This window comes from Panthera leo, chromosome D4, assembly GCF_018350215.1.
Source record: "Panthera leo isolate Ple1 chromosome D4, P.leo_Ple1_pat1.1, whole genome shotgun sequence".
NCBI lineage: Eukaryota > Metazoa > Chordata > Mammalia > Carnivora > Felidae > Panthera > Panthera leo.
In genome coordinates, this window is record NC_056691.1 from 72,815,731 (window position 1) to 72,837,678 (window position 21,948).

Consider the following 21,948-nt stretch of genomic DNA (forward strand, 5'->3'; position numbering starts at 1 on the left):
ACAAAAATATTTAGTACATATCTCTAAAATACAAGTGTTCTTTTAAAAAAAAGAACCACATTATCATCACACCTAAAATTTTTTCTTAAGATTTCTTCAAATATCCAGTAAACTGATAAACTGATAAACTCCAGTGAAGCTGGAGTGTTCATTCCCCAGGGTCTCAGGCACAGTTTTTGTAGGTGTTTTTCCAAATCGTGATCCAAATAAAATTCATATTTTGATATGTTTCTTAAGTATTTAAAAAATCCCTTGTGGGCAGTTTCCAGCATCAGGAGAGAGTTGTGTGGAACAGCACTGCAAACATCCCTACTCAAAGCTTGATGGGTGTGGGGAGGGAACTTCAGAGCACTCAGGACAAAGATGAGTGGCAAACAAAAGATAAGTTCTTGTAAGTTTTACCTCATGTTCTTCTCAAGGTAAAACTCTTCTCAAAGGTGATGCTTCAGGGGAAGACTTGAGTTTGCCTGTGCTGGCACATTGCATGAGAAGGTTTCCCCCCAGAGCGCACTCAGCTGTCCAGCTGCTCCTCACTCTTTAGCACATTATCAGGGACACAAGGTGCCCCCCGCCTAGCCAGGGAATGGCTCCTCCTGGCCTGACTCCATACTGGTCTGGAGGGTGCCTATGGGAAAAGCATGAGATTAGAAACTTCCATAGCGCTTTGTGACTTCTGAGGTAGTGGGCGAGAAGATTCTTAATCACTCTTAATTTGCTGTTCATGCTTCTTACACTCAAAGAAAAAGAAACCCTTGGAGAAACATGTTTTTCTGGACTGTGGATTGCATCCTTTTCTGTCCTACCGAGTGTGGTCTTAGTAGCTGAACCAGAACCAGGTGAGGCAAAGGAGATGCCCAGGGAACAGATTTAGGGAGATGCTCGGCTCAGGTGCCGACCTTGCACTTACAGGGGCCTGAGAGAGATTTTTCTCCTTAAATTTCGCATCGTGGGCACCTGGCTTGCCTCATCCTGGTCCTGTCTAGGCTGGCCCTCTTTGAGCTCGTTTATCACTCACTCTAGATGACGCACCATGTGGTTCTAGGGATTCTGGACTTGTACATAGACGCAGCTCTGTACTATGCACCTCTTCCCTAGCTGGAACCCCTCAGGTAGGGGCTGTATCTCTTTGATCTTTGCATACGTGGTCCAGAGGGGTGGACAGATGAGCGGCTCTTGGATCAATGAGCGAATCAGTCCACCAGTGATCAACTCAGTGAATCAGAGACCAGAACTCTCCTGACATAGACTTTTCCGTGAACGGTTCAGAGAACATCCTGGATTGTCACTCTCCAGGCTCCACAGCTGAGTCCTCTCTGCACACAGAGAAGCTGAGACCTCTCATCAGTGTGGCTGAGGATGGGCACTGTCCCCCCGCTTGTCCTTGCCCGGAGCTTCAGTTGCTTTCAGTATCAGGCTGTTACTGTGCTGGAAACACAGGCCGCCCCTCTTCCACCCCACTTCCTCCGGAGTCCGTGTCACAAGCCTGTGTCACACCACAGCCAGACTGTCCCGGGAGCACGCGGCTGGGCCTCCTGCGCCGTGATTTGGGGGAGGAAAGGGGTCGAGAATCGACTGCCTGGGCCTTGGAGGCTCCTTTGTGAACTCTGTGTTACATTCTTCCCCTCTCTCCTCCCGCAGAGCGTACTGAAGAAGAGGGACCAAGTGCAAGCAGAGTACGAAGCCAAACTAGAAGCTGTGGCCCTGAGGAAGGAAGACCGCCCCAAGGTCAGGGGAGCCCCTGAGGGAGGGCTGGGCTCCACAAGGCTGCAGTCGCCTCGCTGGCGCTGAGTGAAGCCTTGTCCCCAGATCCACACAGCTAAGGTGGTCAGTGCCAGCTGGGCTGTGTTCACACTGTCATTTTTTCCTGTTTGTTCTCTTTGATGTCTTATTTCTGGAAGTTTCTTTTTCTTTCTTTTTTTTTTTAATTTTATTTTTTTAAATTTACATCCAAATTAGTTAGCATATGGTGGAACAATGATTTCAGGAGTACATTCCTTAGTGCCCCTTACCCATTTAGCCCATTCCCCCCTCTCACAACCCCTCCTGTAACCCTCAGTTTATTCTCCATATTTATGAGTCTCTTCTGTTTTGTCCCCCTCCCTGTTTTTATATTATTTTTGTTTCCCTTCCCTTATGTTCATCTGTTTTGTCTCTTAAAGTCCTCATATGAGTGAAGTCATATGATATTTGTCTTTCTCTGACTGACTAATTTCACTTAACATCATACCCTCTAGTTCCATCCACATTGTTGCAAATGGCAAGATTTCATTCCTTTTGATTGCCGAGCAATACTCCATTGTATATATATACCATGTCTTCTTTATCCATTCATCCATCGATGGTCATTTGGGCTCTTTCCATACTTTGGCTACTGTCGATAGTGCTGCTATAAACATGGGGGTGCATGTGTCCCTTTGAAACAACAATTCCTGGAAGCACGGGGGGTTGAGTTTTCTGTTGTTTCCTGAGATTTTTTTTTTTTTTAAGACTTTCAGCATTGCCATTCAAGGGCATTTCCTGTCTGTAAAACGGGATTGACGAGAAAGGGAAGAACAGTCTAGATCAGTGTTCTCACCAGTGTGGTTTGCTTACTCATCCATAAGCTGTCGCCAATCCATGACAGGAAAGGTGCAGAAGCTGAGAGTCAACAGTTTTATAGCAATTTGACACTTGTTGAACACTGAGCATGAGTGTTGTCAAACTAGCCCATGTGGAGCAAACTACACACTAGTTATGCATAGTAGGTCTACAGCTCTGTCGTGTTGGGGAAAAAAGCCACCGAATAGTGGTTCTTTACCACAAAGTTTAAGAAGCACTGATTGAACTTAGTTAAGATACCCCCAGCTACAGGGCTCTGGGTCTAGATAGAGGATCATACTGTAAAAATGCATCTGGTGTACTAGTCCTTGCCATGTGTTGCCTTTTCCTTCCCCCAGCAGGGAGTAAAGACAAGAGTAGTAATAGCTGATGTGTGAGCGCTTACAACGTGCTAAGCTCTTTACCTTATCTCACTTACTCCATACGACAGTCATGTGGTTCGGGAGCCGTTATTATTCCCATTTGAGAGATGAGCAAACCAAGGCCCACGATCTCACAGCTAGCAAGTATGAGAGCCAGGATGAAATCCTGCAGCCTGACCTTAGCACCTTGCCAGTTACCATTATGTTACTGTGTTCCTTTTTGTTTGCAATTGGAAGGTATAGTTGTTTTCTAAAAGGGGGTGGGGTAGGGAATGTTATTAAAAAAATAAATAGCAGGGGCCCAGGGTTCTGGGAAGTAGTTTTACATCAGAACTGTTTCTCTTCCTCTGCCTTGGTTCTTGCTGCTGTGGTAGCCATACTGTGATACACCCAGAAAGGAACCAGCTGTGGAAATTGGAAACCCAAACCTCAGAAGTGGCACACCCTGGCTCCATATAGCAGTTTTTTTTTAGTTTATTTAATTTATTTTGAGAGAGAAAGAGAGCGCATGAGTGAGTGTGTGAGTGGGGGAGGGGCAGAGAGGGGGAGAGAGAGGGAGAGGGAGAGGGAGAGGGAGAGGGAGAGGGAGAGGGAGAGGGAGAGGGAGAGGGAGAGAGAGAGAGAGAGAGAGAGAGAGAGAGAAAATCCCAAGCAGGCTCCGTGCAGCCAGCGTGGAGCCTGATGCAGGGCTCAAACTCGCAAACTGAGATCATGACCTGAGCTGAAATCAAGAGTTGGACACTTAACTGACTGAGCCACGTAGGTGCCCCCATATGGTATTAAAATATATATATATATATGTAAATTGTTTCACACGATCACCACAACAGTCATCTGAGGCCCAGAGGGAAGGCATTATTCTTCCCCATTTCATGGGTGAGGAAAGAGCCACAAAGCAGCTTGATGAATTGCCCAGCTTTGTTGATACCCAAGGTCTTTATCCAGTGTGCTGGGCGCAGCAGGCATACAATACATCCTGTGGCACGGCTGCCCGTGTCACCCGTGGTGACCTACATGAGAGTGAAGTCTGCATACATCTGATGGAAATCCAGATGATACGGAGAGGGACTCTTGTCACTGGCCCAGTGTGTGTAGCTGGGACTTGGCCAGAATGCTAGGCACCTCTCTTCCATTCTTCTTGCCACAGGCTGTTGGCCTGCTTCCATCCTGTGTGTTGGGACCATGATGGGAATGCAGCTGTGTGCACAGCCACCCTCCGTCTTCCAGCTGCCCGTTGTCTTGACTAGTTCCTAGCCATCCCTGTGATATTCTGGAACACGGTGCCATTTGCTGAGCCCATATCTCCGTCTCATTTAAAGGAATGACAGGAAATACTGTGTTTATAGATTTCAAAATTTCATTTCAACAATTTAGCTTTCCAATATAAATATAGAAGTCACTTTCCCTAGCTAGGGAGGGAGGGCTAGCACATTCTGTCACTGGCCTAGTTTGGAAGCCGAAGACCCTGTCTTTGGAAGATATTCTGACAGCATTCATCGCTGCTCACCACTGAATACAAGCTTTCTCGCAGGCTGGTTTGTCATTTAATCTCTGTTGAGCTCCGTACGGAACGGTTCCTTTGTAAAGACAGGAGCCGAAGATTATGAATAATACGCCAAAGTAAATGCTGACCTTGTCCTGGCTTGCCGGCTGCCTAAAGGTCACAGCGCCTTGGAACAGGTGGAGCCCAGGGAGCGGCCATTTCTGGCTCCCACGTTCCAGCCAGACAAGCTGCGGGGGCTCCTTTCTAATGCTCTCCACCTCTTGCCGGCCTGGGTGCCTCCTCTTCTCCCAGTGGGTGTCAAAATCTTCTTGCTGTTGCTATTTTCACCTTCCCAGAGCATCACCTATACGACTCTTCTCTTGATCACAGGAGTTCTTAGAAGAGGGGGAAGGGTTTCTTCCCAGCCGGTGAGACTAAGTAGGTGGTCTAAACATGCCTCCATTCTCTCACCACACTGTGGGCGAGCCGTCTTGGTCTGCCCTCTTTCTGGCAAGACACTGAGCCATGCCAGTGCTAATTTTGCCGTTTTTTAGCAATTGTGGTAATTAACAAAACAGGGTCTGTCGTCGTGGGGGTGGTGGTGCCCATGAGTGTGCTCTCACCGTGGGAGCGGCAGAAATTGCGCCTCCAGGTTTGGATCTGGGACAGCAGCTGCTTTGGTGGGTGGAGGAGGGCTCCGTTGGCGGCCTCTGCAAATGGAAAGGGGTTTGGTAGAAAGAGCACAGAATTTGGACTCCGATCACCCTGGGTTCAGTTCCCCAGCTCCTCAGCTCCGTCTCCCCGCTTGCACGGGTTTGCTCATTAGCCCTGTGGGCTTCATACGTGTGACTTGTGGAGACGTGAAGGTGAGCGCAGCAGTGTCTGATGTAGGAGCCGACGCTCCATTGGTGGAGCCTCTGCTTCCCATACCAGCTCCCCTCGTCTCTAGGAGGAGTGCTGACCGAGAACCTCGTTTTCTGGTTTGTTGCCCTTATGGTTTTTGTTTTTAACTTTGCTTTAAAAAATTTTTTTTGACTGCCCTGTTTTAGGCATGGTTTCCTGGCGTTCTAAAGTTTCCCCTGCCTTCCCAGCCCTCCCAAATAAATGCCTGTCCTCCCTGACAGCCCATCAGAGGTACTTAGGAAGTGAGTAGCTGAAGGTTTTGCCTTGCTTTGTTTCATGTGTGTGTGTGTGTGTTTATAAAGTTTATTTATTTATTCTGAGGGGAGGGGGAGAGAGAGAGAGAGGGAGAGAGAAAGGATCCCAAGCAGGCTCTGTGCTACCAGCCCAGAGCCCAGTGCGGGGATCAAACTCTCAAACCGTGAGATCATGACCTGAGCCAAAATCAAGAGTCAGACACTCAGTGGACTGAGCCACCCAGGTGACCCTGTTTTGTGTGGTTTTGAGCTCCGCTTCCCAGAGCTACCACTGGTGAGAGAAAAGCCAGAGTGTCAGGAAGTGGGTTAGGGCGATTCTTAGCCCCAAGCACCTGGCGGACTCTGTCAGTGACTATGGTGGGAACTGCCTTGTTCATAGGTCCGTCATGGGGATGCAGGAAAGAGAGTATCTTGCCCAAAGACGGGCAGTTTTCACAGGGGTCTGGGTGTGTTAACAACATCTGAGGGACGTAGCAAGCCTAGGGAATTACCTGTTTTGAGGTTGAAATCTTGAGAAGTGGCTCTAAAGAGTGAGGGCAAGTTGATTTTTGTGAAGCCGTGGAGTGGCTCACTGATCAGTGATCACTGATCACCTTTCCAAAACCCAGAAGAGAGAAGTGGCCTTGTGGGTCTCCTCAGCCCTCACAGTGAATTTCACACCAGGGTGGCTACGTTAGGAAGAAGGGGAGGGATCCTGTGGCCCCCCGCTGCTGGCTGGAAGCCCTGTGGCTGTGGCTTGTCCATGTGTGGGGGTGAGCCTAGAGCTGAGGGCAAATGTTAGTATCATAGAACTTAAAGTTTTGCTTGTTGTTAGGGTTGAGAAAACTCAGCAGACCCTGAAGAGGTTTCTTCTCACGCAAGTGGACATTTGAATTGCGTAGACTCGACTTACCTCATTTTAGCTTTGATATCGGCGAAATGATAGGCACTTACTGGGCTGCCTTCTGCTGCACTTGTCAGGACCGCAGACTTGTGGAAATCCTCAAATATGATCCTCCCTAGAGCCAGGGAGGACAGCAAAGCTGTTACTAGAAACAAAGAGGGGCTGAGGAATTGCATTTCAAACTGGACGGGAAGCTTATACGCTAACATGAACAATAGGAGTGAACGTGAAGGGAAGACTCTTTTCGACGCCAACATATTCATGTGAATTTCCTTCCCACCCTACTCCCCAACCCACAAAAATGCTTGAGCTCATCCCACATTACCCCTCTCCCATCGCTCCAACAACCCATATTCTGTAACGAAAATTCTCACGAGAGAGAAGGGAACCACTGTGACAAATGCAGCCTTGTTATCTACTTAGAAGTGTTATCTTTTGGAGTCTTACCTGGTGATTTTTTTTCTGTTGTTGGTGTCTTGTGATAAGTGACAGCCAGCCGTCAGCATTGGGTATCACGATTGCCACGTCCTTCAGACACAAGATAGCACAACTCTGATGACACCTCAGTCAAAAAACTAAAACACAGATGAGCAATGCTGGTTGTCCCTGGTCAGCGAACCGATGGTTACAAGGACACCATCCAGAAAGAAACAAAAGGGGGAACACCGGGAGCCTGAGTGTGTGGGCCGGCTGCCTTCCTCTTCATTAAGTTGGGCACCTTCAGTAGCTGGTTGCTTTAACAGCTCATCCCAACTCCTGGTTCCTCTTGGTCCCTTCTTTTCCACCCTCCCCTCTCCTCCTCCTTCCTTCACCTCCTCCTCCCCTCTCCTCCTTCTCCATCCTTGTGTTTCTATGGCTCTGCTCACTCTGACTTCCTTCCTGCTCCTGGGCTCATTTTTCTTAGTATCCTTTGCTGATCCCCTTTGCTGAAACCCTACAGATTTAGGCTTCTCCATGAATTCCACCCTTTGACCCTCCAACCCTCTCTTTGATTTCCCCATATATTAAAAAATTTTTGCATCATGGCAAGATACACATAACCAAAATCACCGTCTTTACTGTTTTTAAGTGTACGGTTCAGTCATGTTAAGTAAATCCACACTGTTGTGCAATGGGTCTCCAGAGTACTTTTTTTTATCTTGAGGAACTGAAATTCTGTACCCATTAAATTAGTCCCCATTTCCCCCTCCTCCCAGCCCCTGGAAACCACCATCGTGCTTTCTGTCTCTAGGAGTTTGACTACTCTATCACCTCTTGTAAGTAGAATCATATAATATTTGTTTGTTTTTATAACTGGCTTATTTCACTCAGCAAAATGTCCTCAAGGTTCATCCATGTTGTGGCATGTCAGAATTTTCTTCCTCTTTAAGGCTGAAGAATATTCCACTGTATGTCTATACCCCTTTTTGTTTATTCATCCATCTGTGAACAGATACTTGAGTTGCTTTCACCTTTATCTGTTGTGAATATTGCAGTGGATATGGGAGGACAGATATCTCCGTGAGATCCTGCTTTCAGTCTTTTGGTATTCACCCAGAAATGGAACCGCCAGGGATGCCTGACTGGCTCAGTCAGTAGAGCACGTGACTCTTGATCTTGAGGTTGTGATTTCCAACCCCCCCTGAGTGGAGAGATTACTTAAAGATAAAATCTTAGGGTTACCTGGGTGACTCAGTCAGTTAAGCATCCAACTCTTGATTTCAGCTCAGATCATGATCTCACGGTTGTGGGACTGAGCCCCGTGTCCAGCTCTGTGCTGAGCGTGGAACCTTCTTGGGATTCTCTCTCTCTTTCTCTCTCTCTCTCTCTCTCTCTCTCTCTCTCTCTCTCTCTCTCCCTCTTGCTTTCTCTCTCTCTCTCAATAAACTTAAAAAAATAAGAATAGGGGCAACTGGGTGGCTTACTCAGTTTAGCATCCAACTTTGGCCCATGTCATGATCTTGTGGTTCGTGAACTTGAGCCCCACGTTGGGCTCTGTGCTGACAGCTCAGAACCTGGGGCCTGCTTCAGATTCTGTGTCTCCCTCTCACTCTGCCCTTCACCTGCTTGCACTCTGTCTCTGTCTCTCTCTCTCAAAAATAAAATAAACCTTAAAAAATATGTTTTAAATAGAAAATTCAAAAAAATAAGATCTTAAAAAAAAGAAGTTGAATTGCTGGATCATATGGTGACTCCATTTTTGTTTTTTTGAGGAAGTGCCGTACTAAAGTTTTACACAAGTGCAGGGGTTCCAATTTCTTACATCCTGGCCAACACTTATTTTTTTGTTGTTGTAGTAGCCGTCTTAATGGATTTGAGGTGGTTCTCACTGTGGTTTTGATTTGCATTTCCCTAATGATTAGGGATGTGCAGTGATTTTTTAATAGGCTCGCTGGCCATTTGTAGATCTTCCTTGGATAAATATCCATATATCCTTTGTCTATATTCAAACCAGGTGGTTGCTATGGTTGAGTTGTCTCAGCCCCCTCTTGGGTGGGGAGGGGGAGGCTCACCCTTTGCATGGCTGTAGCTGCCTCCTTTTTCTGGTCCACGGACCTGTCCTTTATCCTGAGCCCTACGATGCATTGTCGCCCCCCCCCCCCCCCCCAGTCACCCAGACTATAAACTTCAGGCTCCTCTCTGACAGCTGTGTCTTATTTCTCACGTGCAGTGGGTTGCCACATCTGTCAGTTGTGTCTCCACCAGGTTAGTCTGATCTGCCGTCTCCCTTGTTGTGTTACAGCCGCCACCCTGGTTGCAGGGCACCTGGGGTGATCTCGTGCCAGTATATTTTGGTGTTGACTCATCTCTGATCTCTGGTGAAACCTCAGGGTGAGGTAGCATGGGTGAAGAGTGGTGTAAAGTATGAAAGAATATGTTTAATAATGTTTTATATTTGGAAGACAAAAAAGAAACCTTTTTGTGCGACATGGAATAAAGTTCATAATGTTCATTCTTGCTGGAGGGGCTAGCCACATGCACTTACATCTTGTAAGAATAGCAATTTACAGTATCGATACTGATCAGAACTAAGAAATATTTGGGGAGCATTTAATCTATGCCAGGCACCGAGTATTCTATGCATATTATCTTGTTCAACCTCATAGTAACTCTATAAGGTGGTTGCTATTATCCGGAAACAGAAGCTGAGGCATGGAGAGGCCCGACATCACCCATCTAGGAAGTGGTACCTGTGGTATTCAAATTCTGGAAGTCTGGCTCTAGAACTGTCTGTATAGTTAGAGGAAGCACAGGCTTTTCTATTTTCCAAAAAAGGGGGCAGCTGACCAAACCTGGCCTCAGGAACCCAGCCTTCTTGTTCTTTACTCTGCACCACTCCCCCCGCCGCCACCCCTGCCGCCATCTGGCTGGCTGGCGTTCTCTGTGTATGCTTTTGTGGGCACTGTAGCCTGTGAACTATTCCTGAGGTGGGCCCAGGTATTGTCTCCCTCTCTCACCTGTACATACTGTCACTCTGGAGTGCCCTCCTCCCACTGTCTCCTCAGCGGGATTGATTCTTCAAGGAGCCCCGATCCCTCATCCAAGCTGCACTGGCTGTCCAGGTCCCCCTCAGCGTGCTTACCGCGGGGCTGGGTGAAGAGAAAGTACCAGTAACCTCTCACCCTGATGTCCAGGCACCTTTAGTGCCTTCCCAGCTCAACTGTAGGCAGCCTGAGACGAGAGCCATCTACCGAGAGCAAAGTACCTCGGTCTTCCTCCGTGCCAAGCACAGAGTACGTCGTGAAAATGATGCGTCCCAAATGTTTCCCAAATTGAGGCTCAGGTAATCATCAAATCCAGAGCCATGGTTTTGACTCTTAACTTTTAAAAAATATTTATTTATTTATTTATTTATTTATTTATTTATTTTGAGAGAGCGGGAGAGAGAGCGTGTGCGTGAGCAGGGGAGGGACAGAGAAAGAAAGGGAGAGAGAGAGAGAATCCCAAACAGGCTCCACACTGTCAGTGCAGTCTGACACGGGGACCCAAACCCACGCACTGTGAGATCATGACCTGAGCTGAAATCAAAAGTCAGACGCTTAACCGACTGAGCCGCCCAGCTGCCCCTTGACTCTTAATTTTTGTGGGTCAACCAGAATTCCCGTCTTCAGAACCGACCTGGGAATCTTTCCTAGAAAAGAATTCCTTTGTATCAGAGACCCTGGCCTCCCTCTTCTCAGCGGGCCCTGACCAGGTTCCCTTTTCAGACCTTTGCTTTCCGTCCTGGCCACAGCAGTTTTGTTAAGCAAAGAGGAAGTTGCTCCAGGGAACTTGCACCTTGATGCTTAAATGCGCAGGAGCCAGGAGAGGAATAAGGGAGGTGGACTGTGCCTGCTGGAGAGTGAGGCCCGGACACGCTGGCTCACGGGGCCTCCGCTGAGGCTGGTTCACTGTGTTCCTGGGGAAGGCTCCGCTCCGAAGAGGCAAAGCGGGGGCTCACTTGGTCTTCACTTCCCCCCCACCGAGGTGGGCAACAAGTGACAGGTGAGGCAGCAGCGAAAGGCAGAGAGACTTCAGTCATGGCATCAGAGGAAAAAGTCAAGTCCTTTTTCTTTCTTCTTCCAGAACCTCAGCGCTTTGGAAAAGCCTTTTCTCCCTCTTCAAAGAAAAGTTCCTTACTTTTAAGTTTCCCGGGATGCCTCTCTCTGTCTCTTTTTTCCCAACTACTTCTGCCTCACCCAAGCTCAGACCCCATGCCAGGCCAGCCTGAAACCCCCGCCCCTGGCTGCTCACGTTCCTTGCTCCCGCGTCTGCAGCCATCTCCACACGGTCTGTGTGGCCCTCGGCCCTTCTAGAAGCCCTGAATGTGTCCGGCTTCCTCAGCCTTTGCCTTCCCTTTATTGGTTTTTCTGGGTCCTCTACTTGCCTGTAAGGCCTGAGTATGAAACTTCCCACGTTGGTAGGGATTGACCCCTCATGGCGCCCCACAGCTTGGAGACATTTGGGGTCACAGGCCTCAGCACTTACAATGTACAAGGCCTCATTTTTTTGTCCGGAAGCATCTGGCAGGTGGGTGTCTGACCCAGTTTTAGGTACGTCGGCCCCTTGGCAGCCCTCAGAGGCTTGTGGTGCTCTTGAGTGAGGAGAGGAGCCAGCTTTGTGCTTTGGGGACCAGAGTAGCCACAAGGCCCTCCGACTGTGTAGGATGGATGAACTCACCAGAGCAAAGCAAAAGTCTAAACTTCTTTAAGTAAAAGTTGAAATTGCCTGCTATATTTTTCTTCATGTTTCAGATTCTTTCGACATGCATAAGTGATCTTCTTCCTATTTCCTCAGAATTAACCTAACTTTGACTCATCATTTTTGATTATCTGCTATCTGGGGGAGCAGAGACAGGTCTCTAGATTACTTGTAAAGTGAGGTTCAGAGGAGAAGTGAGCCAATAATCTTACTACAATTAATTCTGTGATAAATGAGGGTAGGCATTATCAAATGTCACAAGTAAGGGAATAGCTCCTATGATACGGGAAAACCTTTTCTGGTTTCATTACAGGAGCGAGGAGAATAGTAGAGCAATGCCCAATAAGTGCCGTACATTTGCAAAATCTACACGCATTTTTATATAGGGATGGGTAAAAAGGGGGAACCAAAGATATTGGACTCTGTATTGCAGTGTTTCTTCCTGTTTATAAACAGGGGTGGGGGTGGGGTGTTTCCCCCATGAGTCTCTGCTGTGCTTGGATGGGTTCGAAGATTTGGATCAGGATAGCACTTTTCGGAATTCCTTCTTAGACCTGAAAACCCAAGGCTCTGCCTTCAAATAAATGCCCCTCCCCCCCCCCCCCCCCGCCCCAAGGAGGGAGTGTGTTTATGGCATTTAATGTAGTGATTTGGCCTCGTGCAAGAGAGCTTGAGGCATGAGTCACCAAGTTACACATACAGAGCACCTCTTTAATGCACTCCCCTTCCAGGTGCCGGCAGATGTTGAGAAATGTCAGGATCGGATGGAGTGTTTCAACGCTGATCTGAAAGCCGACATGGAGCGGTGGCAGAGCAACAAGAGGCAGGACTTCCGGCAGCTGCTCATGGGAATGGCCGACAAGAACATCCAATACTACGAGAAGGTAATGAGTGTGCCGGCAAGACCCCAGCCCTCTCAGTGAGGAAGCACGTCTAATAGCCAGAGAGAGCCTGGGGCAAGGGCCTGCCCGAAATCCAGCAGCAGCCACCCCTGCGGGTCCTTGCCCCACTGTGCGAGATGCGGCGCCAGGTTTGGGAGCAGAGGCCCCCGTGGGGGTGCCCACAGGGCATTCACGTGCACACACTGCTCACGGAGGCGGCAGTTCTCTTCTCCCGGGCCCTTTGGGCCTGGCGGCTAGCTGCGCCCCCGAGTCAGGAGGCCTGCAGTCTAGGGAGAGAGCAGGACCCAGAGGGCCATGGGGTCTCTCACTGAAAACAAGCTCCTTGAGGCTCCTGGGGCTCCCTTACGTGGGGTAGGGTCTGAGTCTAGTTTCTGCTCCAACCTCAGAGTCACCAAGGAAGGAAGCATGGAGTGATTTTACCACTCTGCTCCCCAACTTGACCAAAGGATGCCTCTCTCCTCCTACCTGCTCAGAACTCCTTCCCAAATGACTCAGCACAAAGACCTGCTTCACCCCGAGCTCCTTCTACACAAGGTCTTATGTGGTTCTTCTGTTGTGCCCTTTATGCAAGAGATTGCTCAAAGGGAGGATCATTTTGCCAAGTAGGGTGCTCTCAGAGGAGAGTGCCAGTCTTTAGGTTCTTGGCCCTTCACAAGGATCTGGAATGAAAGGGGATTGCTGCAGTGGAAAGAATATCCGCTTTGGCCACTTACTAGCTGTGTGTCTTAGACAAGTTACGTAACCACTCTGGGTCTCATCTTCTCCATATGAAGAGTGTGTGTGTGTGTGTGTGTGTGTGTGTGTGTGTGTGTGTGAGAAAGAGAGAGAGAGAGAGAGAGAGAGAGAGAGATAAGGAATAATGATCCTACTTCATGGAGTTGTGAGGACTAGCAATAGTGAATGTAAGATACATGATGATGTTTGGATCCGAGGAAATGCAGTAAGTAGAGTTTCCTCCCCCTATATTCCCTGTTGGGAGATCTAAGAGTGGCCCATTCAAGCAAAACATCTAAGGTCAGTAAGGAGGCGTGGGGTTTCCACCCACTCTGAGTCGGGTGGCTGGCTCACATCACCATCATTTACATCCTTGTGCAAGTCCTACCCACACCTGGAGCAAGTCTTCCTCTTGGCTGAGGACCTAGAGCCTCCTGAGGGCTTGCAGCTTGCCATCTTTTCTGCTTTTTGAAGGGAAAGAATTTCTGCCAGCTGTGAGCTGTATGGACGGTACATTAAGGCCTCGTAGAGACCCCGCTGTCTTTCGTCTCAGAGATGGGGATGATATATTCAAAGCAAACACCGGCCACGTCCCCAGTTTCTAATAGTGATGGATAATCCACGTAGACCTCGGATGTTACATTATGTATGTACATTACTTAGACAAGACATGAGACAGAGGTCACCCGGTGGGACTAACAATAAAAGGGTAGCTCAGAGAAGAGTTAAGAACCTGATCCTAAAATCCGATGTTGAAAATGTGTGTGTGTGTGTTGTCATTTCAGTGCCTCATGGCATGGGAGTCGATTATTCCACTGCTACAGGAGAAACCAGAGGCCAAGTAAGTTCCTTCTTGGGACCGAGACTCTTCTACCTACACAGGGCATGGCACCCCATACCAGGACGTCCCTGTAGTGCCAGAGAGGTGGCACTGAGAAAACAGCCACAGAATCATCTCTCCTTTGTGTATTTCTCTCCCTTCCCGCCCCCCCACCCACCTTTGTCTGACAGTGGTTCTCCGTTAGTATTTATTCCTTGGTGGAGTCTGTAAGGCTATAATCATCTCTCAGCGAAAGAAGCATACCTCCGTGTTGTGAAGGAGCCCATTAAATCTGGAACACTAAGATCTGCAGCTGAGGGACGAGACAACCCAGCTGACGTTCTGACATCTCATCACAGTCTCCTGTTTGGGGACAGCATGGTTGCCTGCGGTGGAAGAGAGCCCGGTTCTTGCTTTTCCAGGACACGAGGAAGGCGGGCACAGAGGGCAGCTCTCATTTTCCACAGACACACGGGGACTCTGGAATTGACCTGTGTGGGCATCGACTTGTCTCAGCCTAGAAGGGGGTGTTGGCACCTCCTCGGAAAGTCCTTAATGTACAGTGGCCTATAGCTGTGAGTGTGGCCTGCTGCCTGCTTGTGACGAGTGGCACCTCTTTTGTGGCTTCTGGTTCACATAGGACCATTTATGTCAGCGTCTGTATGCGTCCGTGCCCAAATGAGCAAGCCAGTGTCCTTGTCCTCGTGCGATACCTCGGGGAGCCGAGGGGGCAGTGCTCCCCAAACTTGTTTCTGACGCTAGAATGCAGTAGATTGGAAACTGTTTTTTGTGTAAAATGGGGGGGGGGTGCATTTTTCTCTGTGAAGTTCTTCAGTGTTTTTCTTTTGCTTGTTCAGTGTCGTCAGAGTAGAGCTGAGGCCCGTGGTGGGAAGTCCGTGTTGTCTGAGGTCAGAGTAGCTCCCAGTAACTGGGGTCAGTGGGCGTATACTAGGCCCCATCTCCACGTCTGCTCTGTGCCGTCTGCCTTTACCTCACCCAGAACTCCTAATTTAGTGTCTCCTACCACGTCCACGGAGTGTTTGGGCGGCCTTTTGTTGAGAGGCTGGTGTGCTGTAGTGACACAGTGGAGGTTCTGGGAACTCCGTGTGCATGTCCCATGTGAAGTGCTTTAACCCTCGATAGTCCCTGGTCGGAAAGAAAAGTCGGTACCTGGATGGGCCTCGAAGATGACAAGTGCTAACAGCGAGCGCTTTGCTTCTCGATAAGCTAAAACCTCTGCAACTTGCAGCCACGTTCCCCAGTGACCACTGGCTGCATCTCAAGTCTTCAAACTATGACCAGGTTTGCTTTTCAAACCGACACGAAACCGACGAAGAGGATGTATCTTCCAACTCCTTTTCTTTCCTCCTGAAGTGAAGCTACCTATGCCACGTTTGCGCTCTCCCGTCTGTGGCTCATCTCCCCGTAAAATGATCAACCTGAGCCTCAAAGAGGCAGTTAGTGTTCTTGTCGCGACGCAGCCGGGCCGAGGCGCTGGCGCACACACGGGTCGTAACCCGCAGGTACCTGGCCGCGTGCAGCGTGTCGAGGTTCCTCCACCCCTTCGCGCCCGCGGCGTTGACCTTGGGTGGCCACTGCCATGATGCCAGGGGTGCAGCAGTAGGCCAGCGCAGAACAGTTCGGCTCTGTTTCATTCATGTTTTGAGGAAGTCACGGTTTCAATTAGAACTTTTGTATCCGTCGGTACTTGCCTGCACCGTCAGACCCCCTCACGCCGTTCTAAAATCCTGCGATGTGAATTTTTGTTTGGTACAATTAGAAGTGATTCATCGAAGCAGAAGGGTAAGGACAGGCCATCTAGCCTGAGTGGTGAGTCCGTGTTTCATGCTACCTCTAAGCCATCACGTTGGTGCGGGTATGGATGATGGATGTCTGGGTCCAAGCTGACAGCTTGCTGGTAGAACAGGGTGTATATCCAATAACGGGTTGACGGCCCTCTCTTGATATTTCGTGGAAGGCACTAGACTGACCCAGCAGCGAGCGCTCATCTCCAGGAACGTGCGAAGCCTTGCCTTGTGGAACGCGTGCTTTAAAAACGTTGTCCGGTGTCATGAGTGCTTGGAAAGAATCGTGGAAAGAGTTGACGGGAAGACCAGGATCTCATCTGCCGCTAGTTGCCAAAGCCCAGGAGCATTCCCGTGGAAAGTTTAGTTGGAAAAGAAGGCAACCCTTCAAAACAGTCATGGGGCTCCTCTCTGGGACATACGGGAAGGGAGTGGAGGGGGGACGCAGTCGTTCCTTACGTTATCGGAGGCAGAAGACTAGCTCGGAGGGGACTCGGGCATCTTGCGGCTTGTCTTTCTCCATTTGTTTGCCATGTGATGTTTCTGTGCTTTAAGACATCAGGGAGAGCTGGGACACTGACGCCAGAGCTGGGAGAACCAGAATATGTTCCAGGCTCCCCTGGAGAAACGGTCTTGCCCCAGAAGGAACGCTTGCCCCTTCCTTCAGGCTGGCGGCAGATGAGGTGAGGAGGCCCAGGATGAAGGGACGGTAGGCAGTGAAGGAGGCTCCCCAGGCCTCCCCGACCCCCACAGCTCGTCCAGCCTCTGCGGGTCAGGAGTCCCAGGCATTTGCCCTTTCATCTCTGTGAGCATGAAGGGGATTCCCTGTGAGCAGTGTGACCGGAGACTTCTGTGCCAAAGACTGCCTCGTAGAGGCTTCGTCACCCCGTCCTTCTTGGCTCCACAAAGTCGTGGTGCTGAGATCACGGCCTCCTCTCTCATAGTTGTGTCCCAGGAGGCTTTTGCTTGGGGACACGCTTGACCTCAGGCAGACAGACTTGGACAGGTTTTGAGTCTTGGGCACGTGGCAGCAGAATGCAGAGTGACGCCTATCAACTGCCTCTCGGGTGCGGGAAGTGAAGGGTTCATTCACCCAGGTTAAAAATCCAGGCTAAGGCAGAAGAGGAGAGAATTCCTAGAAACTGAGCAGATTTTAGAGATGCACTTGATGCTGAAGGGAGCACTTGTGCTTTGTGGCAGATACGGACACTGCGGTCTTCCTTATCATGTGGTGGATCCACAAGGGGATTCTAGGCTACTCTGCCCAAAGCCAAAAACCCTCTGTTCTTCCTGAAGGAGGAGGGAACATGTTTCACAGCCAGGTTTGGGGTTGGGTTTTGTCCTTTAATAAGACTTACTAATGACTCCCAGTGACCTCAGATAAGTGCAATTATGGAGATGATTGGCTCGTATTTCACTGTGCTGCTCGTTGAACTCACCAGTCACCTTCCTTTAGGTGAAACAACAAAAGCCAGTACGACTCCGGGGGTCGTGGTGAATGTAACGTTAAGTTTGTCTTCATGCCAAATTTCAGCCACACCTGGAGCATGTTCTACATGTTGTCGAACTAAATGTTTTACCAGTCGCCATCCACACGAGGGATTTAAATGCACGCTTGCTGCTCATTTCTCGTGAGGCCACCTTTGTTTTGAAGTGACAGGAAGTCCTGCTTTAGAGGAGGGCATGGTGACCTGACTGCCTGTCTGCAAGTGGAGTGTGTCTCTTGGGCCGGTAGGCGTCAGCCTGGGACACATCCAGGGTCCGAGTGACTTGGCCCTGCCGTCAAGAGCATTGACATCGCGGGCCCCTGGCTTTGTTTTCATGCCATTCTTTACACTGCAGAGTAGTCCTTCTCTACCCTCTGCCCTGAGACAGGCAGGAGAGAGACATCGCCATAGCCTCCCGGGCCCATGTTGGCCTCGTCTGTTTGGATGTCGGGATGGGGTGACCTGGCCTCTCCTCGGGCTGCGCTGAAGGGTGCTCCCGCTCACGAGAGGCGGCCTGTGGTCAGGGCAGGGCACAGCAAGCCCTGCGGCCCACCTTCCCGGATGCCTACTCTCAAAGGCCCGTGGAAACTGAGTAATCTAATTGTCAGGCTGGAGTAACACTGCAGTCCATCCGCATTTACAAAACATTCTGGGAATTTGGCTTTGCCTTCTCACTTTCAAGATGGCAACAGATTGGACATGGCCTCTTGTTTATGTTTTCTCCATTCAGATGGCAGGTGGCATTTATCAGTAAATTCGAGTAAAATGTCATGATGTCCTGGGTCAGACTGACCTATCAAGCTGGGTGTCTTGGAGTTGTTCTCTGCTTCCTCATGGGTTGTTTTTTGTTTGTTTTTTTTTTGATTTAGTGCATAAACCAGGAACCTGATTTTTCGTCAGCCCACCCAATAGGTGGTTAGCTTTCTGCTTTAAGCATGTCTGGCCTCCCTACAGTCGCCCAGATGAGAGCGTGCACAGAGCTATCTGCGTTAGGAAAGGTGGAGGAAAGGCCTTTGTCACGGGGAGTTTGATCGTTGTTTCTTAATCGTATGTTTGAATTGCATTCCGGGTCTGGCTGTCTAACCCTTTCTATGTGGCAGAAAAATATGTTCTTCAGGCAGTTTTTACTACTATAGATAGCCTGTAAATAAGTACTTTGGGAAAAAAATAACAAACCAGTAAGATATTTGTCTTATATAGAAACATTCTGTATTGTTTAGCACTTGAAAATCAACAAATCCAGAATTTTAAAATTGCCACAGACTGTTGAAAGCCTAACTCTACTTTTTGAGAATTGTCAACACCTACTAATATGCCTTATTCTTCAACTAGTGTGTTTTAGATTCTGGATAGAAAAAATTTTTTAGAAACGTAATCAGTTGTTCAGCTTAAATGCTCGAGGTCTAACATAGCCAGTCCTCAGCCCTCTTAAAGAAATATGAAAGTGAGGTTCATAATTAGGGCTGCCTTTTGGGAAGAGAAAGCTAAGTATTGCTATTGCCAAATGATATTTTTGATAATGTAAGGAAACACAGGGACCACTGAACCGTTTGTGTGTGTGTGTGTGTGTGTGTGTGTGTGTGTGTGTGTGTGTTAAAGTGTGAAAGATTAACTTAGTGCCTTTTGGCACACTCTTGATTGTAGAGGATATATGGTATCAGCATTGACAAATCACGTAGATACAGAGAACTCTAGATTATGACAATATTAATGGTGTACCCAGATTCTGCGGAACAGTTTTTTAAAAGATAACTGGGGGCGGGGTGGGGGGCTCAGAGCAGCGTGTGTCAGATAGAAATTCTCCACAGGTTGAAATGCCAAAAACCTAAAACCCATTGATACTTTAGTCCATTTTAATAGAGCTTTTACTATTAAAACCAGTGACGGAGTATTGCAACATGCACGTCCCTGGCAATGCCACCCCCTCACCAGGTGATTCTGGGCTTCCTGCATGCCAGGTCAGAGCAGGTCACACCTGTCCCCACCCCTGAGTAACAGGTTGTTCACAGTCTCAGACCAACCCTTCAGTCTCGATGGTACCGGAAGGAGAAAAGGGGGGTGGCTTTTTTCCGCAGGGTGGGAACGGGGAGGGGAAAGCAGATTGCCAACAAGATGAGAATCTGTATGATAAAAAGACACCTGTGTCGGCTGGGCCTTCGTCAAACAACAAACCAGCAGCTGTTAGCAGTCAGCACCACCACCTGGACACCCCTGAGGTCTGGCCCTGTCCCATAGGCACCCCCGACCATTGTACTTCCGTGTGCCTGATTCCTCGATGTCCGCGCATTGGGAATGCGTTGAGAGATGATGTACATCTGATATATTTCCATAAAATAAACTGCCAGCAACCTTTCTAACTTGTATTTTAACTGTTGAAAAAGAGATCAAAACTTTTGCTTAGGTCATGTCCAAAGTGTGGACTGTATTTCTTATTTTTAGAGGTCATTCTTCACATTTAAAATTTTAGAAGAACCCCTCCCCCCGCCCAAGGTATTGATGAAGTCCTCCCTCCGTGTAAATGTGTTCTCTTCTCCCCATGCTGCCAATAAGCCAAATCAAAAGCTGTGAAAAAAAAAAAAATGTGCTCAAGAATGTGTGTGGACGAGAAAGTGATTTATTCCCAGGTCAAAGTCTCTGTTTCATGAAGCTACCAAACTTTAAAAAGAATGTCACCTTTTTCTTTCTTTCTTTGTTATGGAACCCAGAGATTGTAAAAAGAAAAAAGTTTTGTTGCATTTTTTGATGCTGGCACGAGGTTTTTGTCCACTTTTTTTCATATATCTGTGTATAAAAAAACTCTGTCCATTGTTTACTATGAAATTAGTATTACATTTTGAGGTAAACAAAAGAATTTGTATTGCTTGTTAACTATTAGCTTGTAAATTTAAAAGGTTTCTTTACCTCAATTAACTTAAAGTAATGGACCAATAAACCTACGAATGATGCTTTCTTTACCTTGAATTGTGTTGTCATTTATAACACTTTATACGACAGGAAAACATGTGTGCCTTGTATTTCGTTTTCTTGTTTTCTCTAAAGAGGTATGAGTTTGCCTGCAAGAATCAGGATATACAGAGCAACAGGAAAAAGATATAATTAACCTATTTTTACTCTACTTCTCCGTAGATTTATCCTCAGTTTACCTTCTACACCGCACAGGTTGGCACCGATTTGGGGAAATGAAGAAACTACCTGGTGTCTGTTCACAACCACTGTGATTGGCGGGCAGCCTGGCAGCCAGCCCAGGTACTTTCGTGAGGATTTCTTCGTACTCCATCCCATAGCAAAGCACAACATCTTCTCAGTCAGGACCAGTCATTTCCTGATTTTTTTTTTTTTTAACTGCCCTGATGCTTTTAAAAAATCTGTGAGGCAAGAAGAAATGCCTGTGGTTCGTTAGGGTGTCAAGAGTGTGTTTCGAAGGGAGACCAGAATGCTCGGTTAATGACCCCAAAGAACTGGAAATGGACTTGAACTTACTGACAGTAAGTAGACATCACTAATCCAAGATTACAGTCATACACAATGAGGCAGCAAGGCGGGATAAGAGAGCTTTGGGATCAGATCTCAGCTTTTTCCACTCGTTACTTCTGTGGTTTTAGGCAAGTCCCATTTCTCTGAACTTCAGTATATTGATCTTTGCAATGAAGACGTGCTTTCCCTTGGTGGGTTGCTGATGGGATTGGCGATAATGTATATATATAAAGCATCAACGTGTCTGCCAACACTTAGATGACTGGACTGCTCTTACGGGAAGAGTCTTCTATTACTTGTTTAGATATGGCCAACTTAAATATCAAGTATGCCCATAACAATCCTTCCCGTTTGCTTTGTCAAATGAAAATTAAGGGGGGGGGGGTGTATATATTTCTCGTAACTGCTTTAAGAAGGTGATGGAGATAGTAGGCTGGTGGACTGTGGTCAGACTGAAGCCCTGGGGAACAGATGGGAATAGATCATAAAAGTTGTGGCAATGGGCGATAGGAAGGGTGATGAATTTAAGAGATTTCTGTGGTGAGGGGAGGGGATCAGAGATGAGACGGAGTTTTCAAGCCTGGGAGCAGGGAGATGACGTCATTAACTCACACGTGAAAACAATCAGGAGAAAAATGTAAAGGTTGGAGTAGCTTAGATGGTGAGGTGGGAGAATAATTTGGTTTGGAATTATGTTTGAGGAAATCCAGGTGGAGGTGTCGACCAGATTGCTGGAAAAAGTGTTCTGGAATCCCTGAGAGTAGACTAGATTACTTGGGGAACATACCAAGGACAGAGCTTTATGTGCCTCAAGAATTAAGGATGGGGGCGCCTGGTGGGAGGCTCAGTTGGTTAAGTGTCTGGCTATTGGTTTCGGCTCAGGTCATGATTTCCTGGTTTGTGGGTTTGAGCCTCAAGTCGGGCTTCACGCTGACAGCACTGAGCCTGCTTGGGATTCTCTCTCCCTCTCTCTCTCTCTCTTTGCCCCCCTCCCCAAAATAAATAAACTTAACAACAAAAACAAAAAAAATTAAGGATGCAGGAAGAGGAGGAGAGGGACTCAGGGAACATTCTCAAGAAGAGAAAGGCCCATAGATAACATT

The 21,948-nt window shown here is 48.1% G+C and overlaps 1 protein-coding gene across 2 annotated transcripts in view; it reads left to right on the forward strand.

Moving 5' to 3' along the window:
- SNX30 (sorting nexin family member 30) overlaps window positions 1-20,332 on the forward strand; it is a 115,175-nt gene extending 94,843 nt beyond the window's left edge. The window contains exons 7-10 of one of the 2 annotated variants that reach the window (XM_042912009.1): window positions 1,639-1,725; window positions 12,375-12,527; window positions 14,045-14,100; window positions 14,271-20,332. In XM_042912009.1, the coding sequence (XP_042767943.1) occupies window positions 1,639-1,725; window positions 12,375-12,527; window positions 14,045-14,100; window positions 14,271-14,310 (336 nt within the window). In that variant the 3' untranslated portion in view covers window positions 14,311-20,332. The other variant, XM_042912010.1, reaches the window with a different exon arrangement.
- Window positions 20,333-21,948: the final 1,616 nt, after the last annotated feature.